The sequence below is a fragment of the Rhipicephalus microplus genome, chromosome 5 (assembly GCF_043290135.1).
Source record: "Rhipicephalus microplus isolate Deutch F79 chromosome 5, USDA_Rmic, whole genome shotgun sequence".
Taxonomy (NCBI): domain Eukaryota; kingdom Metazoa; phylum Arthropoda; class Arachnida; order Ixodida; family Ixodidae; genus Rhipicephalus; species Rhipicephalus microplus.
Window position 1 is genome coordinate 38,696,781 of NC_134704.1, and position 20,529 is coordinate 38,717,309.

Below are 20,529 nucleotides of genomic sequence, written 5' to 3' on the forward strand. Positions count from 1 at the left end.
TTCACTCGTGCGAGATTGCGGGCTGCGTGTTCCAGCGACGCCGATGAGCGTTCCTGCAGCGCACACCGCTTGCGTTCCTGCAAAACGTGTACCGCATTCGGACGGTACGCCAATGATCGAGCGTCCCTTGGGTTAACAAGACATGGCGAAAAACATGTGTTTTCAATTTCGTTCGATAGGTGACGCTCAATTTTGAAAAGGGTCTGTCTATTACCGAATAATGTCAATGTCCCCTCTCTTTGTTTTATTGCGACAAAGACTTGCCTTTAAGGCGGCATAATATTTTTGTGTTAAATGTGTGCTGTTAGGTCGGTGTTGTGTGATGCTACCTCTAAGCTGCCCACAATGTTCCCTCTCATTCATCACGATTGTGATGTTTTTAGCGCACGTCTTCTTTAAGGTATCATAATAAACTTGCACATCGTTACAGTAAGCTAATAAAAACTGTAGGCATCTTGCACTGAATGCTTCCCCTGCAAAGCTCCATCATACCTGTGAACATAGCGAGAGACGATTTGGTCGTGTAATGAGGCCCAGTGTTCCGAATGAACCTTTTGGTCTTTACCATGCGGATGTGTCCACATGGCAGCAAATGGTGGTGAACACTGACCTCGATAACCCGATGTTTAACTTGATCAGACAAACCAACACGGTCTAGAACCAACACTTCAAGCTTGGAATTAGGGCTGAGCCTTATGTACTGCCTTCTGCACCATGATGTCTCTTTAGGCGTTGATATATAGCTTTTAACGTCTCAAAAGCGCCATATCATTATGATAGACGCCGCAGTGGATGGCTCCGGAAATTTCGACCACCATGGGGCTCTTTAACGTGCACTCAAATTCAAGCAACCGGGCCTAAAGTATTTTCGCCTCCATCCGAGATGCAGCCGCCGCAGTCAAGATTCGATCCCGCGACCTGTGAATCAGCAGCCGAGTACCTCTGTCACTAGATCACCGCGGCGGGTATCTTCAGGTGTTTGAAGGGTCATTTCAACTCCTTCTGTAGGTTTATGTATGTTCTCCTATAAGAAAATTGCCGCTCCACATTCGCTTACTAGATGACGAGCTATAAAAAGAAGCATTTCGTGCAGGTAATTGAATCATAATAAGGGAATCTGCTTGATTTTTGCATTTCTTAACTTTCTTTGCTCCCCTGACTCAGTGCAGGGCGGAAAACCTGATACTTCTATTCTGGTTAACGTCGATGGGTTTCCTCGTTACATGTTTTTTCTATAATTTCGAAACGCTTTAGCGTGCTGTTTATCTTAGATATCTCGTGAACGACGACCACGTATATTTCTTTGAGGAAATTATCAAGCTCTTCGTCTTCTTAAAAAAGACTATTGTAAGTTTTTCTATGCGAAAACAAAACGCAAACGATGAACAAACTCGACGTTTTACGAAAGAGAGAAAGTGCAAACAAAAATGGTCGCGTGATATTTAAGTTTGATCATCAGATGTATTGCACATATCCTACCTCGTTGTTATGTACCGGTGTTGCGATTGGCAACGCAAGATAAACAAGGGCCAGTAGATAGACGCACGCAGTAGGATGACTGCTATATAAACAGGAGTAAGCTGCTTCAGACGTGCTGACATTTTTATAGATGAGCCTATACTTTGCCATCCTGATATGTGTTCATGTTTTGTGCGTGAGTAAATAAAGAGGCAATTGCGTAAACCAAATTATTAACCATATTAGTATTCAATGTTAGGGTGCATTTGAAGGCTACCACTCAGGCCACCATTGTGCGCTTTTGTATGCGATGGTTTACAACATATTTCGCAGCCTTGTGCCCATAGCCATAGGTGTTCGCTCGGGGGAAGTGAAGCTGCCTCCTTCGTAGGTAACCACGGGAGGAGGCAGGAGGGTATGCTGCCCCCCTTTCCAGCTACCTAAGAAAAAAGGGGAGTCTGCCCCATATTTTTTTCTCAGTTGGGCCTTTCCCGTCACTCTTTCACACTGTTACGGCCACATTGGTTCTTCTCAACAATGACGATCTAAAACACCTGATGCTCTATTGTAAGAACTGTCCACTTCCCATTTTTTACTTCCACAAAACTAAGGACCAATGGCAGGCCACTGTGAAAATAACGTCATTGCTTCATGTACATTCATTCATTAACTGTGAAGCATGTTCTCTTTGAACTCAAATTACGGGAAGTGGGAGGGGGGGTCGCTGCGAATAAATATCACCCCCCCCCCCCCCACCATCACCACCATCATAGGGAAAGGCGTGCGCACGCCTGCGCCTATCCCCTCTTCCAATCTGTCTCTACTGACAAGCTAACTGGCTCTGTCGCTTCAACTTGCAGCCCTCATCAGCCTCCAGGAGCTGGTGCGGCCGTTCCCTCCCAAGAACGTGCAATACCTGTTCCGAAGGGCGGAGAACTTCACGGCGACCCTGATGGACATCAAAAGCCGTGGAATCTACAGCATGATCATTGACGTGCGACCCGAAAACCTCACCGCTTTCCTCAGAGCGGTACGGGCATACCTCCTTCGTTGTATTCAAGTGCTTTGGTCTGGACACACATCTTGCAAAGTTAATAACTTGAAAAGGGAAGACATAAGAAAGCCCGCGCCCAGAATGGACCGGTGCTGTCAATGGACATAAAGAGCCGCGAGGCCAGTGCTAGGACAGAGCTTGACCAGCACCGGTCCTGTGTGCATGTATTTCTTCTTTTATTCCAACTTATTTTGCTTCGTGTATACCAACCTCGCTTGATATAACCGTCAATAAATAATGACTTGATGGGATCTGCAACAACGTGACTTCTTGCGTGGGGTCCGCAGTTGCTATGTGATGGTACTGCAGTCATTACTGTTAAAAAAAAATACAAAGTTGCGCGACAAGACACGGTCGTGAAAAGAGGCGAAATGTCAGAGAGAAGGAATCATTTTTGCTTTTATGCTGGAGTGTAGGATCAAACCCAAGTAATTAGCGCGGCAAGCAAGTGTTCTGCCACACAGCCATGCTGTAGTTGCACACACATTTGTGCAAGTACAGCGACCCCATGTGAGAAAAAAATAAAATAAAACATAACTTTGAGGCGTGTGATTGTCCTTATTCACAAAGAGTGCGTTGGGAATACAACTGCAGCTCACGAAAACAAGCAACAGTAAGTCAAGCAGCGCCAAAACTTTGGCTATTCTATGCTAAATTAGATGCACAACGAGCGTGAAGCGACGCCCTTAAAGCAAGGGAAACGTGGGAGCACTTGTATTGTATACACATCGGTTGCTTGAGTGTGCCTTGCTTTGCTTGTCAAAGTGTGTAAATTGAGTAAATCATGCATCAATTAGTAAATAATTCTCGTTAGAGGGCAGCCTGAAAAAGAAATTTTAGTGGTTAAGAACTAAGAACTTTTTTTGTGTTGAGCTATAAACGATGAACATTAAGTGCAGTATGAGATGGTGTTTCTCTATAGTGTAAACACCAAACCTAATACCCTAAAAACCATCGTAGTGCATACGGTTGGCTTCAATTCAACGATTCTCAGCAACGCAGCCTTAGTTTAACGAGGCACGTATTTCGGGAAGCTTCGCGATGAATATCAGAGTGCATGTTCACGCTAAAAGGAAGCGGCGAACTCAAAAACCAAAGTCGCACTACACGTGTATCCACTTTGCACATACACACTGTGAGCTTGCTTTTCCTTCTCCCCTCCTCCTCTCACAGCCCGTTCCCTCGACGCTGTAGGCGTAACTAACGTAATACAATCGTATACAACTCCCAACTTTTCTCTCCCCCCTTCCTGACAATAATACAAAGAGAACCTAATTAGCTCCTCCCAACACCATGCGGCATCCGCTAATTGCTCCCGAATCGTCTACTTCTATCGTCTTTTTCACGCAGTTAGTTCTTTCAGTCGTGGGCGTAGGCCATTCACATTAGTTCCGCGTGCGTAAACGTGCGCGTGCGCTTCATTTCCTCCTCATTCCTTGAAAAAAAAAAAAAACACCGTGAAAGGGGATAGCCAAAATACCTTAGCGTCAGCTCGCGTTGCTGTCGGGCCCTCAGCAAGTCACCTCGCTTTCCACCTCCAATGTTTTGACTCAAGCTGTCCCTATTTCCATCAGCCTTCCTCTCTATTCTCTATGGCTATCCCTCTTTTCTTCTCCCTCGCTCAACCTTGCCTTGTTTCATCTTTTTCCCTCTTTAGTTATCCCTCTTTTCTACGTCAAGTCATCCTTCTTGCCATATCCGGCCATTCATCTAGCCACCCTCTTCTCTCCCTCAAGCTATCACTCGTATTGATGTCTATACCTACTTTCTCTCCCTCTTGCTATGCCTCTTTCCATATACCTTCCTCTCTAATTCTCGTCGTTTCCCGCGATTTTCGTTTCTGTCTACTCACCGAACCACGCCTTTAGAATTGGAGTCGATAGCCGGCGCCATGCTGGCCTTTCTTCACAAACGAGTCAGTTCTCATTGCTTCGGTCCTTTTCTCCACACCACCGGAAATTAGGACGGAAGTCGTCAGGTTAATTAGGGCCGTTTTCTGTACACGTCGTCTTTCCCACTCGCAGTGACGGCGATGCTCTTTATGCTATAAACTTCCTAATAGCGTCGGCGACTTCTTTCAACTGCGTCCACGTTTGCCGCTTGCGTCTCGATATCCCCACTTCCCTTCTCGTGTTCTTCGCCATTGACTGGATCAATTGAGCGCGCTGACTTCTCGTGCATGCTCGAGTGGGAAGGCGGCTCTTTGAAGCAACCGCGCCCCTCGACCAAGCTGGCCCCTTGAAATGTCGGTGCCTTGCGGGCCGCGGCACTGCATAAGATGAGTGTACTCTTGCGAGGGCATCTGAGGCAACCACACTCCTTAAAAAATCGCTCCTGTAGCTTCCGAGATTCTTACTTGTGATGTTGTTGATGTTCCTCTTTCCGTTTCCGTTTCGTGTTGTGTGTCGCTTTCTGTTGATTTGATTCGTGTTTCGTCAAACGCTTGTACACGAGTGCCTCTTTTCACTTTTGTTTTTTGAGAACCATGGTAGCCCGAAAACTTTAATCAACTTCAACTGACTTTTCCCGTATATATGTGTGTACTTGAATTCTTTCGGGGAAACGAGTGAATGGTGTCGCTTGAAGAATGCCCGCGCCGCTTAATTATGGGAGCGGAGTTGAAAAGCCTGGTTTTACTTAGCCTTGTAAACGTGAAAATTAACGACAGACCATTGAAGTTTGTGCTATATTCCTCTCACTCATTTTCAGATTCTGCAAATCCAGATGAACGACTACAAATACCACTACCACTTCGCTACTTACGTAAGTACGAAATGAAAGCCCATTTAATGTACTAACCATAAGCGTTTGTTGAACTTTTCCCCAAAGTGCCTAGAAGATAGGGGATGACATGGGATACTTTTCTTCACACGAAAGCATCTGTGCGTCGCCCAGTGCAAATCTAAGAAAGAGAGATAAATTTGCGCTAGCCGCGTAAAGCTTGAAAATGAAATGAAGCTAAAGACCTTAGCGACTAAACGTTACCTTCTTGACTGATGCTATTTTTTTTCTTTGTAGTACACAGAGTTAAACTATTTCCTGCCACAGACCACACAAGAAAGCCCCAATTCCAGTGCCAGAAACTCACGTATGAACCTGGCTTAGGTAGCCCCGGTAGAAACACCAGTCTGTCCCTCGTACTCGACACGCGCCACGCCGTGCAAATTTGGCGTGGCGACTGCGCAGACTCTCCGTTAGTGGGCGTGGCTTGCTGACGGCTGCTCCTCGGCGCATATGCAGCCTGACGAGGTTAAACTTGGGTAGTGCGCAACTGTTAGTTGGTTGTTGCTACGCAATGATGTGGAGTTTTTTTCTTCTTTTTTTTGGCGGAAGATTGGATGTTTTACTTCGAGCTTTAACACATTTGCTTTTAAACAGGAAAACAAGTGGAACCATATTGGATAAGATGCCAAGTGGTGAACTTGCCGGGAAATTTCGCAAGGCTAGCTAAGCCGGCAACTCACAACGTCCTCACCCTTCTTTATTAAGATGAGCAGGCTTGTTGTGCGCGGATGTAATATGCTGTCGAACGATGGAAGCACTTCGATAATTAAAGCTGTTTTTTCCCGCTCTTCTGCTAAGGAAAAACTTAAGCTTGTCACCTCAGAAGACATAATATGAATTTTTACGGGGGGAAAGTGTTATTGTATGCCTAAAGGTAACTGTTGAAAACTTGCCTTTGTATTTTTTAGAGAAAAGGGCTTATTGGCCTTAAAAAATTCCGCTGAAAAGATTGCAGCTTTATCAACAGGGGCTCCAACTATCAAAAACAAAAACTATATTAGTTTTCTGTAGGTATTTATTTGTGTAAAATTACATTCGCTGGAAACCTTGCGTTTGTTCTTCGCGTCACTTCGGTGATTCGTCAATTCGAATTTTGATGATTTGCTTTTTTTTTCTTTTGTCGCGATGTTCGCAGGACATCGAAGCCTACAACTTAGAAGATTTCCAATACAACTTCGTCAACATCACCGCGTACCGAATGGTTGACTCGGAAAACCAGACAGTTCGGAACATACTCCGAGACATGGAGAAATTTCAACCGTTCGGCCAGAACATCCTGAACCGCACCAACGTGATTATCGTAAGTATACGTAGCTCTGTTTGTATTCGGCGAATGAAAGTTTACAAATTACAAATGAATGTTCATTGTACTAACATGAATTCCACATTGTGAATAATTTCGGCGATTGGTTACGAAGCAAAAAATAACGTTGAATGCATGGACGATATTATTGCAATGCTTACCATTTGTTGAAGTGAAGAAGTCGCTCTTTCACACACTCTTTTCTTGTAGTAAACAGCCTTTTTAGGCCTCTTTGTAGGAGGGCCATTGTTTGATACATATACGTCTAACGTCCCGAAATCTCCATATGATTATGAAAGACGCCGTCGTGAAGGGCTCTGAAAACTTCGACCATCTGGGGTTCTTAACGTGCACCCAAATCTGAGCACACGGGCCTACAGCATTTTCCTCTCCATCGAAAATGCAGCTGCCGCAGCCGGGATTCTATCCCGCGACCTGCTGGTGAGCAGCCGAGTAACTTAGCCACTAGAACACCGTGACAGGGCTGTGAAAGGGTCAGTCGGTACATGAAGGAACATAAAATAGCGCGCGAAAAACGGCACGTCACAATGAGGGCACCCAGACGCAGCACTATCTGTGTGCTCATCTAGTCACATTTTTTTTTTGCACCCTGCTTTCGCACTTGGTATTTTTTGGCTTCAGATGCTGACTGCAGATATCGACATTGTTATAAACAATGGCAAGGCTTCAAGTAAATCTCAAAGGGTCGCTAATAAACTTGTCAAGAAACAAACGCATTACTTAGAAATTTTAGAATAACGTTTGCAGGCGCTGCGGGCGTTGCGGGCATAGCGGGCACCATATGAGTTTTAGAATAACGTTTACCGTTCTTATGGGGAATAACCTAGGTACTTTATCTGCCCCGCAAACTCAAATGCACGGAAACTACGCATCGACACCAGCGTTTGCAGGCCGCATGCGGGGCCGCTCACACCGCCCGCTCTTTCGGATTTTCTGCGGGCGGGCCGCAAACGCGAACGGCGGCTCGCGTTACGACGCATGCGCAGTGGCAGCGACCGCACCGCAAGGGCTCGCGGTGAGCTGTTCGAAAACTGCCTAGTATATCCTGGCGTTTTGCGTCTTTCCGGCGCTATTCGTTATACCATGCAGCTGTTTGTTCACATGACGAAACGAAAAAAAAGTGCTCTCACTTAGTCCACATATGAGAGATATCAGTTGCGAATTATCTCCTGCCCTGCTTTGCCATGCACTCGCCACTCGTTCTGTCTTGCCTCGCTCGACTTTTGTGCGCAATCGACCGATTTCACTTCGACTTGTGTGCTTTCGACTGCGCAAGCGGGGGTGACAGCGTGTAGCCGAAAAGTGTAAATTTCCGCATGGATTCCCATTTGTACTGTACATCCCACGTGTTTTATGAAGAAATAAGCGGTGAGCAGATGATAGCGTCTCTGTAAGAATGTTCGTAAAACGAGGAAGAAATCAATCTCTCGTCTGTGAAGCCGGAGCGGTTAAGGCTTAATTTCTTTATAGGCCCCTGAACCACTCCGAGTTCAGAAACGAGAGAGCATGGCTTCTTTTTCGCCTTGACTACCCTTCGTGCAGAAGCATTATCTCCTCCTCCCCACTTATTTCTTCATTAAACCATTAAACATGTGGGCGATGTCGGCACCGAGTGGTGAGATTATCAGGATTTCGTGCTCTCCGTTCGCGCGCTGATTGTCTTCGTTTGTGCTGTCGAAAACGAGCAAGATGAAGTGAGATCACTTGATTTGGCGCTATAGTCATGCGAGACAAAGCAGAACAGGCTTGCGACTGCATGTCCAAGCAGGCTAAGACACAATTCAAAGCAGATATCTATCGTGTACGTACCAATGGAGACCCTATTTATTCATGAGGTGAAGTGAACGGACTGCGGGTGCCACAAACATTTCCGAAAAAAAGAGCACATGCCCGGAGAGGACCATGCATGCGCTTTTCCTTCGCATTTTATTAGGTTTTTAGGGACCCTTTAATGCAAACTTGTGGGTCAGTTGGCGAGCCATAACGAAGACGAACCAGCACACTTGAAGACAATGCTTTCTTGACGTCGTGAGAGCGGTCATAACTCCCCCACATGGTCAAGAAAATTAAAGGTGTACGTGCGGGGTCAAAACTCCCGCACGTACACACACACACACACAAAAAGGAGGCATGGAGTCGGATGACTGCACCTAAAAAAAAACTACTTTTTTTGTTTGAATATATATTGGCTCGTCCATGTACGTTCTTTTTGTGTGAAAGGAGGAGAAAATAGAGGGAAGAAAAATATGCTGAAGGGACAGGCGATATTAAAAAACAAAGAGAGGGAAAAGGCTCGAAAGAGGAAGGAAGGAAAAACTTTTTTCCCCGAACCTGCTGTCTCCAATCAATGGAAGGAGGCTAAAAGGGAAATGAACAAGCCATGAGTCAAAGAACACACATTCCTTTGCATTTTCATAGTGCTTCAGGCTGAAAACTTATAACAAAGACAAACCTTAACTACGTGACCTGACAACTGAAAATTATTGCTTTTCCTCCACAATGCCGACTTCGCAAGTATAGAGCTTCATTCTTTATCACAGTGTTATTAGTACGACTGTGATCAGACCTGCCTATATATATGTATATATATATAAACTGAGGTGAACTTGTACCCCGCACAAGGAACACTCACTGTACAAAAATGACGTGAGCAGAGCCATCGATGGACTCGTTTTTACTGGTCGTCGATAAACAGGTTTAAAAGGAGATCCAAATAAGAAAAGCATTCACATATCCCATATACAGCGCTCTCTTTTCAAATGATTTATTCCGTGAGTTTGCATGCAAAGCTTCCAGTCGCTATCGCAGGCTACTCATTGGTTATTCAGAGCCCCACCGGCTCATCAAACGTGCTTCGTTCTCGCGAATGTCGATTGCCAACAAGTGAATAGAGCCTGAAAGGCCGCGATTTTCATCTCGTGATAAAATTCCGCTTGCCTTTGCTTGCCAAAGCTTTGGGTATGCTGTTCGCCGGGCTTGTTAGGCTGTCGGCCACTTTCATTTACGAGGGCTTTTTGAAAAATTACCATGCGATTAAACACAATGAATAAAAGCGAGGGGGGAGGGTCACATGAAGCTCTGACTGGAGGCCTAATAGAGCTTCAGCGGCAGGCTTTCGCCGAAAATTGCACGCTTGCACCGAGTGGGCGAAGCATCTGAAATTTATTAACTACGCCGTAGGACACCTCAAAACAACTACCCTAAATTTCCCGCGTTTTAATTTACTCTAGCTTGCAAGCGTATGGTGATTCCATTCGCAGAACGGCATTAAGCAGCTTTTGTTCACACAAATACTTAAGATCAATATTGAATCTTTCTCAAACCTTTCCTTTAAGTACTTACTGATGCGAAACGTATTCATATGTGAATAAAAATTTTTGATGTAGTACGTGGCCCTTGAAGTGGGCGCATAATTCAGCAGTACAATATGCTGGGTAGATGACAAATTGCTTGAGGTGCGAAGATCTCGGCCAATATGTATTATTATTATTATTATTATTATTATTATTATTATTATTATTATTATTATTATTATTATTGGAAATGCATTTTTGTGTACGTACCTGATTACTCTCCCACTTTTCTGCTTATCTTTTTCCTTCCCCTGAGTGTAGGGTAGGAAACCAGATGTAGTTCCGGGTAATCTCTCTTCCTCATTTTTTCCTTTTGTATTTTTCTTTTTGTTTCTCTCTCTCTCTTTTTCAGCCATTAAACGCCCTATTTGACCATACGCCTTCGCGCGAGAGATGACTTGAATAGACGCTTACTGCCACAATAATTTCTTTTACTAACACACTTCAACGTTGCGTTCAAGAAACATTGGTATTATTTGCTTTTCAATTGCTTCTTTTTATTAAGCTAAGTATACGGAACCAGATTTCACCGTCAGAGTGGCCCCGCCGCGGTGGTCTAGTGGCTAAGGTACTCGACTGCTGACGCGCAGGTCACGGGTTCGAATCCCGGCGGCGGCGGCTGCATTTCCGATGGAGGCGGAAATGCTGTAGGCGCATGTGACCGGATTTGGGTTCACGGTAAAGAAACCCAGGTAGTCGAAATTTCCGGAGCCTTCCACTACGGCGTCTCTCATAATCATATGGTGGTTTTGAGACGTTAAACCCCACATATCAATCTATAAAACAACCTTCATAGTGGATGCACGTAAATAATTCTATTACAGTGGTGCAATCTTTCAGGGCTGTAGTCTCAGTGAATGCCCGTAGTTGAAGGCCGCACCGCCATTTCCGTAAAGTGGAGCTCTGTTTCTTTTAGAACGCGGCTGTTTTTGTCGTTTTAGAGAGCCGCGAATCGGTGCTCATTGACAAAAAGTCTCCAAAGTCTTTGAGCGCCTTTCATTTTAGCGCTTGATATGGTCATGGGGTCGTGACTATGACGAAGCAAGAGACGGTTCATCTAAAATGACCCTGTTTATTTGGCCGAACTCATGGCCGGTAAACGGATGGTCAGATTACAGCGATGCACACTGGCACTAATAGCTATATGAACAGAGCGTCAGCCGCCAATCAACTGCCAAGCGGCGAAACGCGTCGGCATTTATACATGTGCCGTCGATTATTCCAGCCTTATCACTGGTCCTCGCGCACGCTCTGGAATATTTTGAGTGTTTGCCTCTTGCGCGCAATATTAACAGGACGATCTACAGTAATCGTGAACCTTTTCGAACAATGAGGCGCAGTTTGCGACCGGCATTAAGCACAGTCTTTGTGGGTGAAAACCAAATGAAACGAGATTGAAAATAAGCAACGTGCGTGGCAATATCAATGCGCTATGTAATAGCTGCAGTGTACGATGTGCAGACGGAACCCGCCCTCATGTTCGACGCTGTGTACGCCTTCGCCCACGGGCTCAACGACCTGCAACGAAGCGCCACGCTGCGCCCGGCCAACGTCTCATGCGAGGACGAGGTCTCGTGGACCGAAGGCACCAGCCTCTTCAACCTCATCAGCATGGTGAGTTCGCACGTGTGTACGTACGTACGAACGTATACGTGCATACGTACCAGCTCGTACCACTCATGACAGTTCATGGTGCTCGCATTGATACCGTGCTAAGAATTGTGGCTTACAATAGTGACTGCAGTAAAAACGATAAAAACAAGCTTGATTTATTTACCAGGAGTCATTTCTCTTACTGTACATTTCCTGCAGCTACATGATAGCAGGACATCCGTGCTGAGAACAAAAAACGTAGGTAATATTGAAATTCACCGTGAGAATGCCAACATGCTTATTTCTTTTTATTTGAGGAATACTAACTCTTGAGGATTAATCCTCGGTGTGCGTTCGTGTATCATGCGTGTATAAGCAATGTGACATGTATCTTAAGAGTTCTAACTGTAAGTGGCTCAAGTCGTTTGTCTCATACCTCACGGGGGCGTGCTTGGTGAAAAGCTCTTTTCAGTCTTTCATGACTATACACATATATATGCGCATCCATTACTGCAAGTTTCTTCCGTCTACTAACTATAAATAGCTCCAAAGACATTATCGTCATCAGCTACACATTGCAAGCATTTAGGAATCCATATAATCAAGTCATCATGACATTTTTCTCACGATAAGTGGGCCTTCTTTTAACCTCTTGAAAGAGCAAGATCTAGTATAGGTTTCTAATTTTACTTACATTACCTTTATTCGCTCTAAATTAGAATAAGCTTCATTCATATGAAACCTCTATCAATCAGACATCATAGGATAAGGGAAGTAACGTAACGTAGCCAGTAGAACGGGCAGAAAGAAAAGAAAGTTTATTGCTCGGTGTGACTGGCTGCCACGCCGTGGTGGTCTAATGGCTAAGGTACTCGGCTGCTGACTCGCAGGACGTAAGATCAAATCCCGGCTGCGGCGGCTGCACTTCCGATGGAGGTGGAAACGTTGTAGGCCCGTGTGCTCAGATTTGGGTGCACGGTAAGGAAACCCAGGTGGTCGAAATTTCCAGAACCCTCAACTACAGCGTCTCTCATAATTATATGGTGGATTTGGGATGCTAAACCCCACAAATCAATGAAATAAATTGGTGTGACTGGCTTTACAGCTATACAGAAAAAATCACATTACTCGTTATTATAAGCAAGATCCTTACATGTGTAAACAGTTCTGTTCTCGTTATAAATCGGTACGCGTGCTTGATAACACTGCATCCCTCCCCCCTAAGTTTGAGTAAGCGAGACGATCCGGTGATTTCCGCTGGCGAGTCGAACGTCGTAGTGGTTGTTGGTCTTCAGCTTGAAAGTTCACTTCTCGTACGGTCGTATCTTGAGGCGCGTCTGCATGTTTGGGGGTGCCCTGAGCTTCGACGTGAACTTGGCTCTGCTTGCTAGGTGATGGCCCCCAAGTCCAGCCGTGGCCATAGTTGATCTACGTGGCGCTGCTGTGGTCCCTCCGGTGTTTCTAGCGCAACCATGCGTGCTCCTGTCGTGGACACTGCTGTCGTCGGCATCCATCTCTGAACAGACTGGTACTGGCGCGAACATACATGTCTTCAGGGTTAGAACCACGTTAGCGCTTTTGCTTGTACTTGCACATGTCCACCAGCACAATCATTTGCAGCCACCTGTTCGTTTGTGAGCGAGGCAGTCCGCCTGGTTCGGGGACGAAAGCCTAGCAGTAGTACTGCTGGTGACTTTTTGCTTTCCAAAGGGGTCGTTGTTCTGTAACATGATAAGAACTTAATCAGTCGTTCTTTTAAGACACCTGTCGAATTTTTTCAAAGCCCTTCTTTTATGGTCCGCGCGGCCCGTTCCGCCAAATAATTTGACTGCGTATAGTACTTTGCTGTTCTCGCGTGTTTCACGTGGCTTTTCTGCAAGAAACTTGACCTGGTGGCACTTGAAAACTGTGGTTTGTTATCTCATACCAATCAATGTGGGAAGCCAAAACGTGTAAAAATACCTTGAAGTACGTGAATGGAGGTGTCCGCCGTGGTAGTCTTCAATGTTATGGCCTCGATTCATTAAGTCTCGGCGTCCACCAACATAAAAACTTTGAAGCCATTGATAGGGCCCACAAAATCCATGTGTAACCTGTACTATGGTTTGTTGCTGACTGGCCAAGGAGACAGAACTTCTGCAGCAGGCATTGGCCAGCATTGTATGCACTGAAGGCAACTTTAAATCACCCGTTCAATGTCCCGGTCTTAGCCGGGATACCAAAAAAGGTGCACACGCTGTGCGCTTCATCGCGATCATACCGGGGTGACTGTCGTGCAGTTCTCTTACCCCCGTATTCAGAAACGCTCCTCGACTCGAATTCCATCCTTTACTTTACTGAGTTGAGCACTGTGCCGCTGCTCGATTGAAATTGACGCTTCGCTTCTCAAAAATCGCTGCAGAATATTGCCGATCTGCAGTGACTTGTTCTGCCAAGAGATTGCACTCAAATCGACTTTTTCAAGTCGAGAAGAGTCCTTGAGTGAAGGAGCGTTTGTGAATACAGGGGTTAGCATGCCGTGTCGCGCCGCATCTGGCCACAGTACTCTATGGCCCCGATGAATCCGATCATCACTAGCCGCGAGCTCGTCATGGCAAAAAAAGTATGGACTAAGGTGTTGCTGTGCTGCGGATAAGCGCCGTGACCAGCAGCGCCTCATCCATACTCTGATTTGATGAAGCGTGTTGTCCGTGCGGCTCATGTCTGCCAATCCATTGGGCTTTGCCCGCGTGGGTTCGAGTCCCACCCTCGTCGCCACTGAAGTAACGGAACGTAGCCGGCAGAACGGGCAGAATGAAAAGAATGTTTATTGTTCGGTGCGACTGGCTTTACAACTATACAGAAAAGGTCACATCACTCGTAATGATTAGCAAGAGCACGACGCGTGTAAACAGTACTGTTATCGTTAAACATCGGTACGCATGCTTGATAACACTGCTATAACGTCGAATCTTTGCCGTAACCATGCTGATTATTTCATTTATCTTCCGAGCTGAAAGCTGCTACTATAGCCTTAATGACCCTACAAAGTCATTATTATCGTCACGCAGAAAAGTGTCACGCGAAGCCTTCTTTCATAAAACGTATCACAATCTTTCACAACGTGATCGCCTCTTCCCCAAGCTATCTTGTGTATCCCATCATGCAGACCGTCGTCATAAAGTCGGACTCGTTTCATGTGATATACTCCTGCGCACTTTTATAATTCATTTCTACTACGAACTTCTCGTAATTAGAATGGCCTTCCCGTGGATGTTGTGAACTTTATTCGTCATGAACAGTTGATATGTGGGGTTTAACGTCCCAAAACCATCATATGATTATGAGAGACGCCGTAGTGGAGGGCTCCAGAAATTTCAACCACCTGGGGTTCTTTAACGTGCACCCAAATCTGAGCACACAGGCCTACAACATTTCCACCTCCATCGGAAATGCAGATCCTGAACAGTTCCGTAATTCCGTAGCAAACATTGTATACTCAGGTTATTTCTAAATTCACTGTAATTTCACATTTTGTTCCCTTGTTTAGACGATATACTATGAGAGATTTTAACATCCCAGAATTACCATATGAATATAAGAGGCGCCGTAGTGGAGGGCTCCGGAAATATCTACCACCTGGTGTTAATTAACGTGCACCCAAATCTGAGCACACGGATGTAAGCATTTCCACTTCCATCGGAAACGCAGCCGCCGAAGCCGGCGTTTGATCCTGCGACCTGCGGGTTAGCAGCCGAGTACTTTAGCCACTAGTCCACCACTGTGAGCATCTCCCTTGTTTCATGTGCATTTTTTTACTTTTCTTTTTTATTCTATTTTTGTTCTTTCTTTTTCTAGTTCTTTTTTTTATTCAAAGTGTTGTTATCACTCCCCCTCCTTAACGCCCCTGTCCCTGAGGAGTGTAGTAAAAAGTAATATATGAAATGAAGCATGCGCGTGAACTTGGTGGCTTGTTCTTTTTTTTCATAAGATTTAATGAGAATTGTTGTTGTTTAACGCCCCGAAACCGCAAAATAATTGATATTCACCGTAGTGGAGGGCCCCGGAAATTTCTACCATCCTGGGTTCTTTAGCGTGCACCAAAATTTTAATACACGGGCTTCTGCCTTTCGACTGGACAGGATTGCGGTCTTCCCGGCCGGCATTCGATCCCGTGACATTCGGTCAGCTGTCAAGCACCATAAAATAGACCATTGTGGTGGGTGTTCACAACACTTCATCATCATAACCATCATCTTGACCACGCCCACTGCAGGGCGAAGGCCTCTGCCATGTTCCCGGTCCAGTGCTTGCTGCTGCCAGATTGTAAGCGCAAACCTCTTGATCTCATCTGTCCTCACAACTTAATGTCTCCCTCTCGCACGTTTGACAACTCTTGGAATTCACTCAACTGCCCTTAATGACCAGCGGTTATCCTGATAGCGTAGCACGCGCCCTGCCCATGTCAAGTTCTTCTTCTTTATTTAAATTATGTTTTTTTTAATTACAGAGCACCGAATTACGTATCCGACGCCCTCCTTTGTAACCCTCCATTGTAATAAATCCATCTAATTATACCGACAATTGCTGTCCCTCATGCGGAGAAATGTTCACGTTCGAACATACGCGCTACTGATGTGACCGGTCACATTATGTAGTCGACAACAACTTGGCCGATTGTAATGTAGCCCTCTGTAGCCACTCCCCCCCCCCCCCCCCTTGCCGGCCAACCGGCCGCGGCAGCAGGGCCTCAGTACGGCCGAGAGGCTTTGCTTTCTGGTCCCTATACGTGGAAGTGGCCCGCTGTGTGTTGAGACACATTGTGGAGGACCTCAATAAAGTTTTTTTATACCACACCGTACCAACTTGCGTGACTCTAAACCTCTTTTTATATTGGTACGACACGCATTTTTTGTAGCTAGAAGTCTGTTCTTAAGGTGCAATGTTCTTTTACCACGCAGGTAGATTTTTACGGCCTGACAGGAAATATCCGGTTCAACGAAGGAAACCGGACGAGCCTGAAACTAGATTTGCTCAAGCTTCGCCAGAACTTCTTAGAAAAAGTAAGTCAAGCGAAGTGTAAACATTGCGTTAGGCCCGGAAAAGATCTGCAAAAAAAAAATGTTATTTACGTACATTTAGCTCATCACGTTGTCGTCCTGTGAAGTGAGAACATTGCGTAATGCCTGGAAGTGTTCTGCGAAGAATGTTGTTTTCTTATATGTAGTGTACTATCGTTGAGTTAAACAAATATGTGTCTACGACATTACTGGCAAAAGCTTTATAGTAATTTAAGAAGCTCACGCAAACTTCATAATCCTAACCGAAGCATTCGCTTAACTCTTGCATCCCTGATTAGTATAGATTACTTATAGGTCACTCGCACTTGCTGTAGTGCTTTCAAGACTGAAGTAAGTGCAGAGCTCAGCAGCTTTCTTTCTTTCTTTCTTTCTTTCTTTCTTTCTTTCTTTCTTTCTTTCTTTCTTTCTTTCTTTCTTTCTTTCTTTCTTTCTTTCTTTCTTTCTTTCTTTCTTTCTTTCTTACTTTCTTTCTTTCTTTCTTTCTTTCTTCTAGTTCTTTTCGGTCTTTTGCTATTTATTTTTCTTTGTTTTTATAATCATCAACACTCAAAGAACGTAAGGAGGAAGAACTCCTGGGCGTGAGCGTGCGCTGAAATGGCTATGGTATATGCGACTTTGGTTGCGTTACGACGAACAACGACAGCCTGCGATCATGGCAGCATACGACAGCATGCGACAACGTGGACCCATTAAGTGATCCGCACCTATACAGCTGTATATGACGCAGCAACTCTGACGCCAGCAATTTGGTCACCCGAGGCACTGCGTGTTTGCATGGCTTCAGAAGCTAATCGAATGGAAAAGAATGAAAGAGCCAGTGACAGGTCACTACAGCAAGTTTGTGTACTTGAAACGTGTGCCCGGCAGGGCCAATGCTGACCAACGTTGTGGTTACCACTGACGTTCACGAGGGTGCCTTTCACTGCTGTCAAGTCTGTTTGACTTCTTTTTTGTACTGAATACTTTAAAGTTGAGTAGCTAACCATGCTTCAAAACTTCCTTCATTAAACAAAAGTCTTGATTGCACTTGGTGAAGGCGCCCACTAAACTTAACCAAGTCTCATCACTTCACCGTAGAGTGAAGGGAACTTTGTATCGACAAGTATCGCATATCAAGATTATGAATTCTTTTCTTAGAGCTACTAAGAAAACTAGATCCAGGCCCTGTGTAATACTATCTGAACGCACTTACACGCCTATACGATGCCTCATACATTTATAATCTTTATCCGTATGGGCATTATCAGTCGATCTGTCACAGTGGAGTAGCAGACAGAATGCTAGTAAAGACGTGTCTTAACTCGTAGTGTCAACCCATATTGCTTTCTTGGCAGTCGTGAAACTTCAAGAGAATGGTATGGCAAGTTGATCCTTTTTTGTCAGGATCACGGTTTCTGAAGTCGACTTACTTTTTTAGATGGCAGCGTTAGATGGCATATTCGGTGTGTCTAACTCATTCCTGACCGAAATGACAAGTTGTAAATGCCTTTCAAAGTTTGCACCTGTGAATTTCAGGTAGGTGAGTGGTCCACTAGCGATGGCCTCAACATCACAAACCACAATGCCTTCCACGACTTCGGAACCTCCAACATCACGCTTCGAGTGACTACCATAGAGGTGAGGAGCCCGAAATCCTGTTTCACGTGTATCACGAATACACAACAATTTATACTCTCACTTGTATGAAACAACGCTAACAGTTTAATCAACGTAAGTAGTGTGGAGTTTTGAAGAAGAGATAAAATAAGGTATGTGTTTCTTTTCGAGATGATAAAAAATGCAAGCCGTTTGGTCTCGCTTGCACTTTTACAGCATTTGTTACTTGCCTTGTGGTTTCAAGGTTAACAACATGACCTTTCATTGCTCACCAATAGTGCCGATAATTAACCCGTCATGTAAGCTTAAAACGTAGGGTATCACACTGCTAAGCTCGAGAGCACGGGATTGATTCCCGGCCACGGTGGCCACATTTTGATGGGGGAGAAACGCAGAGAAAGCTCTCGTGTAGGTGTAGGTGCATCTTAAAGGGCCACTAAAGGCAAATAACATTTCATGTCAGTGTGGGACCCTAATGTATGACAACGTCTAAAACGGCAATATTATCAACAGCAGTGCCCTACTTACGAATAACTTAAGCTAAATGTAGCACACGATCAGCGCCACCAGTGGGACATTTGAAAAATGATCCTGAGAACGGGAAAGTGTCCGATTCGACTACAATTATTCACTAGTAATCAAACTAGCTGCAATAAAAAAAGAACCTTGCGTGCATTAAGAGTCGGAAAAAAATGGTGCTTGTCCGTTTCTATGTGATTTATGAAAAAAAAAGTCACCCGACTTTACTGTGGGCAAGTGCGCGAGGCGTCTAAAATTGCGTTTCCTCCTGATTAGGCTGTAAAGGCGGTGTCATCTAGCGGGACTCATTTGATCCAAGCGAAACACGCCACACACCCACAATTTCGGGGGCCATGGCAGAAAATTGTTCAATGGCCGGTTGCTGCTATGATTTTTGCTACTGTTTCTGCTGCTACGGGTGTGGGTGGCCGCATAGTAAAGGCGGGCAACGTTGGGTTCGTCAACAGTGGAGTGAGGCGTACAACTTTTAGGCGGGAGATTTGAAGTGCGCTAACGCGATGCCGACCAGCAAAACATGAATTTTACTTCGAAAATGAGCCCTTGATTGGCACAAAAGTCGCACTACGAGGTTTTCTGGACTGCTATTTCAGCAATTAACGTCGACCTAATATTTGCCTTTAGTGTCTCTTTGAAGAACTCCCCTGTAATTAATGAAATGCATCAGGTTCACTGCCTTATAAAATACTTTTGTAACGATGAAAATTCCAAAATAATGGCATGATAGGTTGCTGGTATTCGTGCGCTATACTAGTCGTGCGCTATACTAGTGCGAAAAGTATATCAACGTCAATCATCGTCCACACTCTTGCCAATAACCCGGCTGCTATTGCATGACACTTGCTCCCGTTACCTGTCAAGCTTGTGCTAATTAAAGTTGCACGAAGAGATTGGTAATTAGCATGTATAAAAACGTTCCTAAACTAGCATCAGTAATAGTTATCGTACGAAGCTAGCTCTTTCAAGATTACGATCTCGTCCTCCTCAGTGTTAATATTGAACTTGCATGCGCGGACAGATTGGATGGCGTAAATGGCTTGTAAGTTGCGATAACAAAAGACATTACCGAGTGGTAGCACCGTGCACGTTCAAGAATTGAGCCTCGCGAATAGAAACAGCGCAGAGCTTATTCATTTCTCCTGATTAAATTTTCTCAGAAAGGAGATGGATAATGAAATTCTGCAGTACTGTCACTCGCTTTAGGGCTTGCGACTCTTTTGTTCAGACTACATCTAAAGAAAAAAGAATAAAACGAATACGGATGCATATTCTTAGTAAAAAATATATATACGGATGTTTACTATTTGTTCTTCATTTGTGAGCGGACTTAAGGGAACGGATTCAAAACGCTAATTTCATATGACGGAGGTAAAACCTTTTTCGAGAGAGCCACACAAAAGATGTGAGTGGAATTCTTTATTTTGGGGGCAAAGGCAGGCTAGATGCTTTCTTTATTTTGGCAAAAATGCAAGCTATATGTATGTATCTCAAATCTCACGTAGCTCTCAACATCTCCCATGTTCACAAGACAACGTAAGATGATTCTTGCTTCCATTGTGGCGGTGGATGAAAGTGGTGCTATGTTCTCTTAGTCTTTTCATCGTCCATGAATACGTGCCCACGCACATTGAAAGGGCTTCAGTATATGAGAACGAAATAGAGAAAAACTAAAGAGAATCGTCAGCTCCCCCCCCTTTTTTTTTCCTGAAATGCCTCTCGCACATTCGCTTAAGAGCAACAAAAATGGAAAACATGAAGTTCTTTTAAGCG

The 20,529-nt window shown here is 44.8% G+C and overlaps 1 protein-coding gene across 2 annotated transcripts in view; it reads left to right on the forward strand.

The window, feature by feature from the left end:
* Window positions 1–20,529, forward strand: part of LOC119174687 (glutamate receptor ionotropic, kainate 2) — a 356,865-nt gene that overhangs the window by 322,910 nt on the left and 13,426 nt on the right. For both annotated transcript variants that reach the window (XM_037425714.2, XM_075895248.1), the window contains exons 4-9: window positions 2,319–2,488; window positions 5,222–5,275; window positions 6,432–6,596; window positions 11,435–11,587; window positions 16,507–16,608; window positions 18,142–18,243. In XM_037425714.2, coding sequence (XP_037281611.2) covers window positions 2,319–2,488; window positions 5,222–5,275; window positions 6,432–6,596; window positions 11,435–11,587; window positions 16,507–16,608; window positions 18,142–18,243 — 746 coding nt within the window. The remainder of the gene's footprint in view (window positions 1–2,318; window positions 2,489–5,221; window positions 5,276–6,431; window positions 6,597–11,434; window positions 11,588–16,506; window positions 16,609–18,141; window positions 18,244–20,529) is intronic.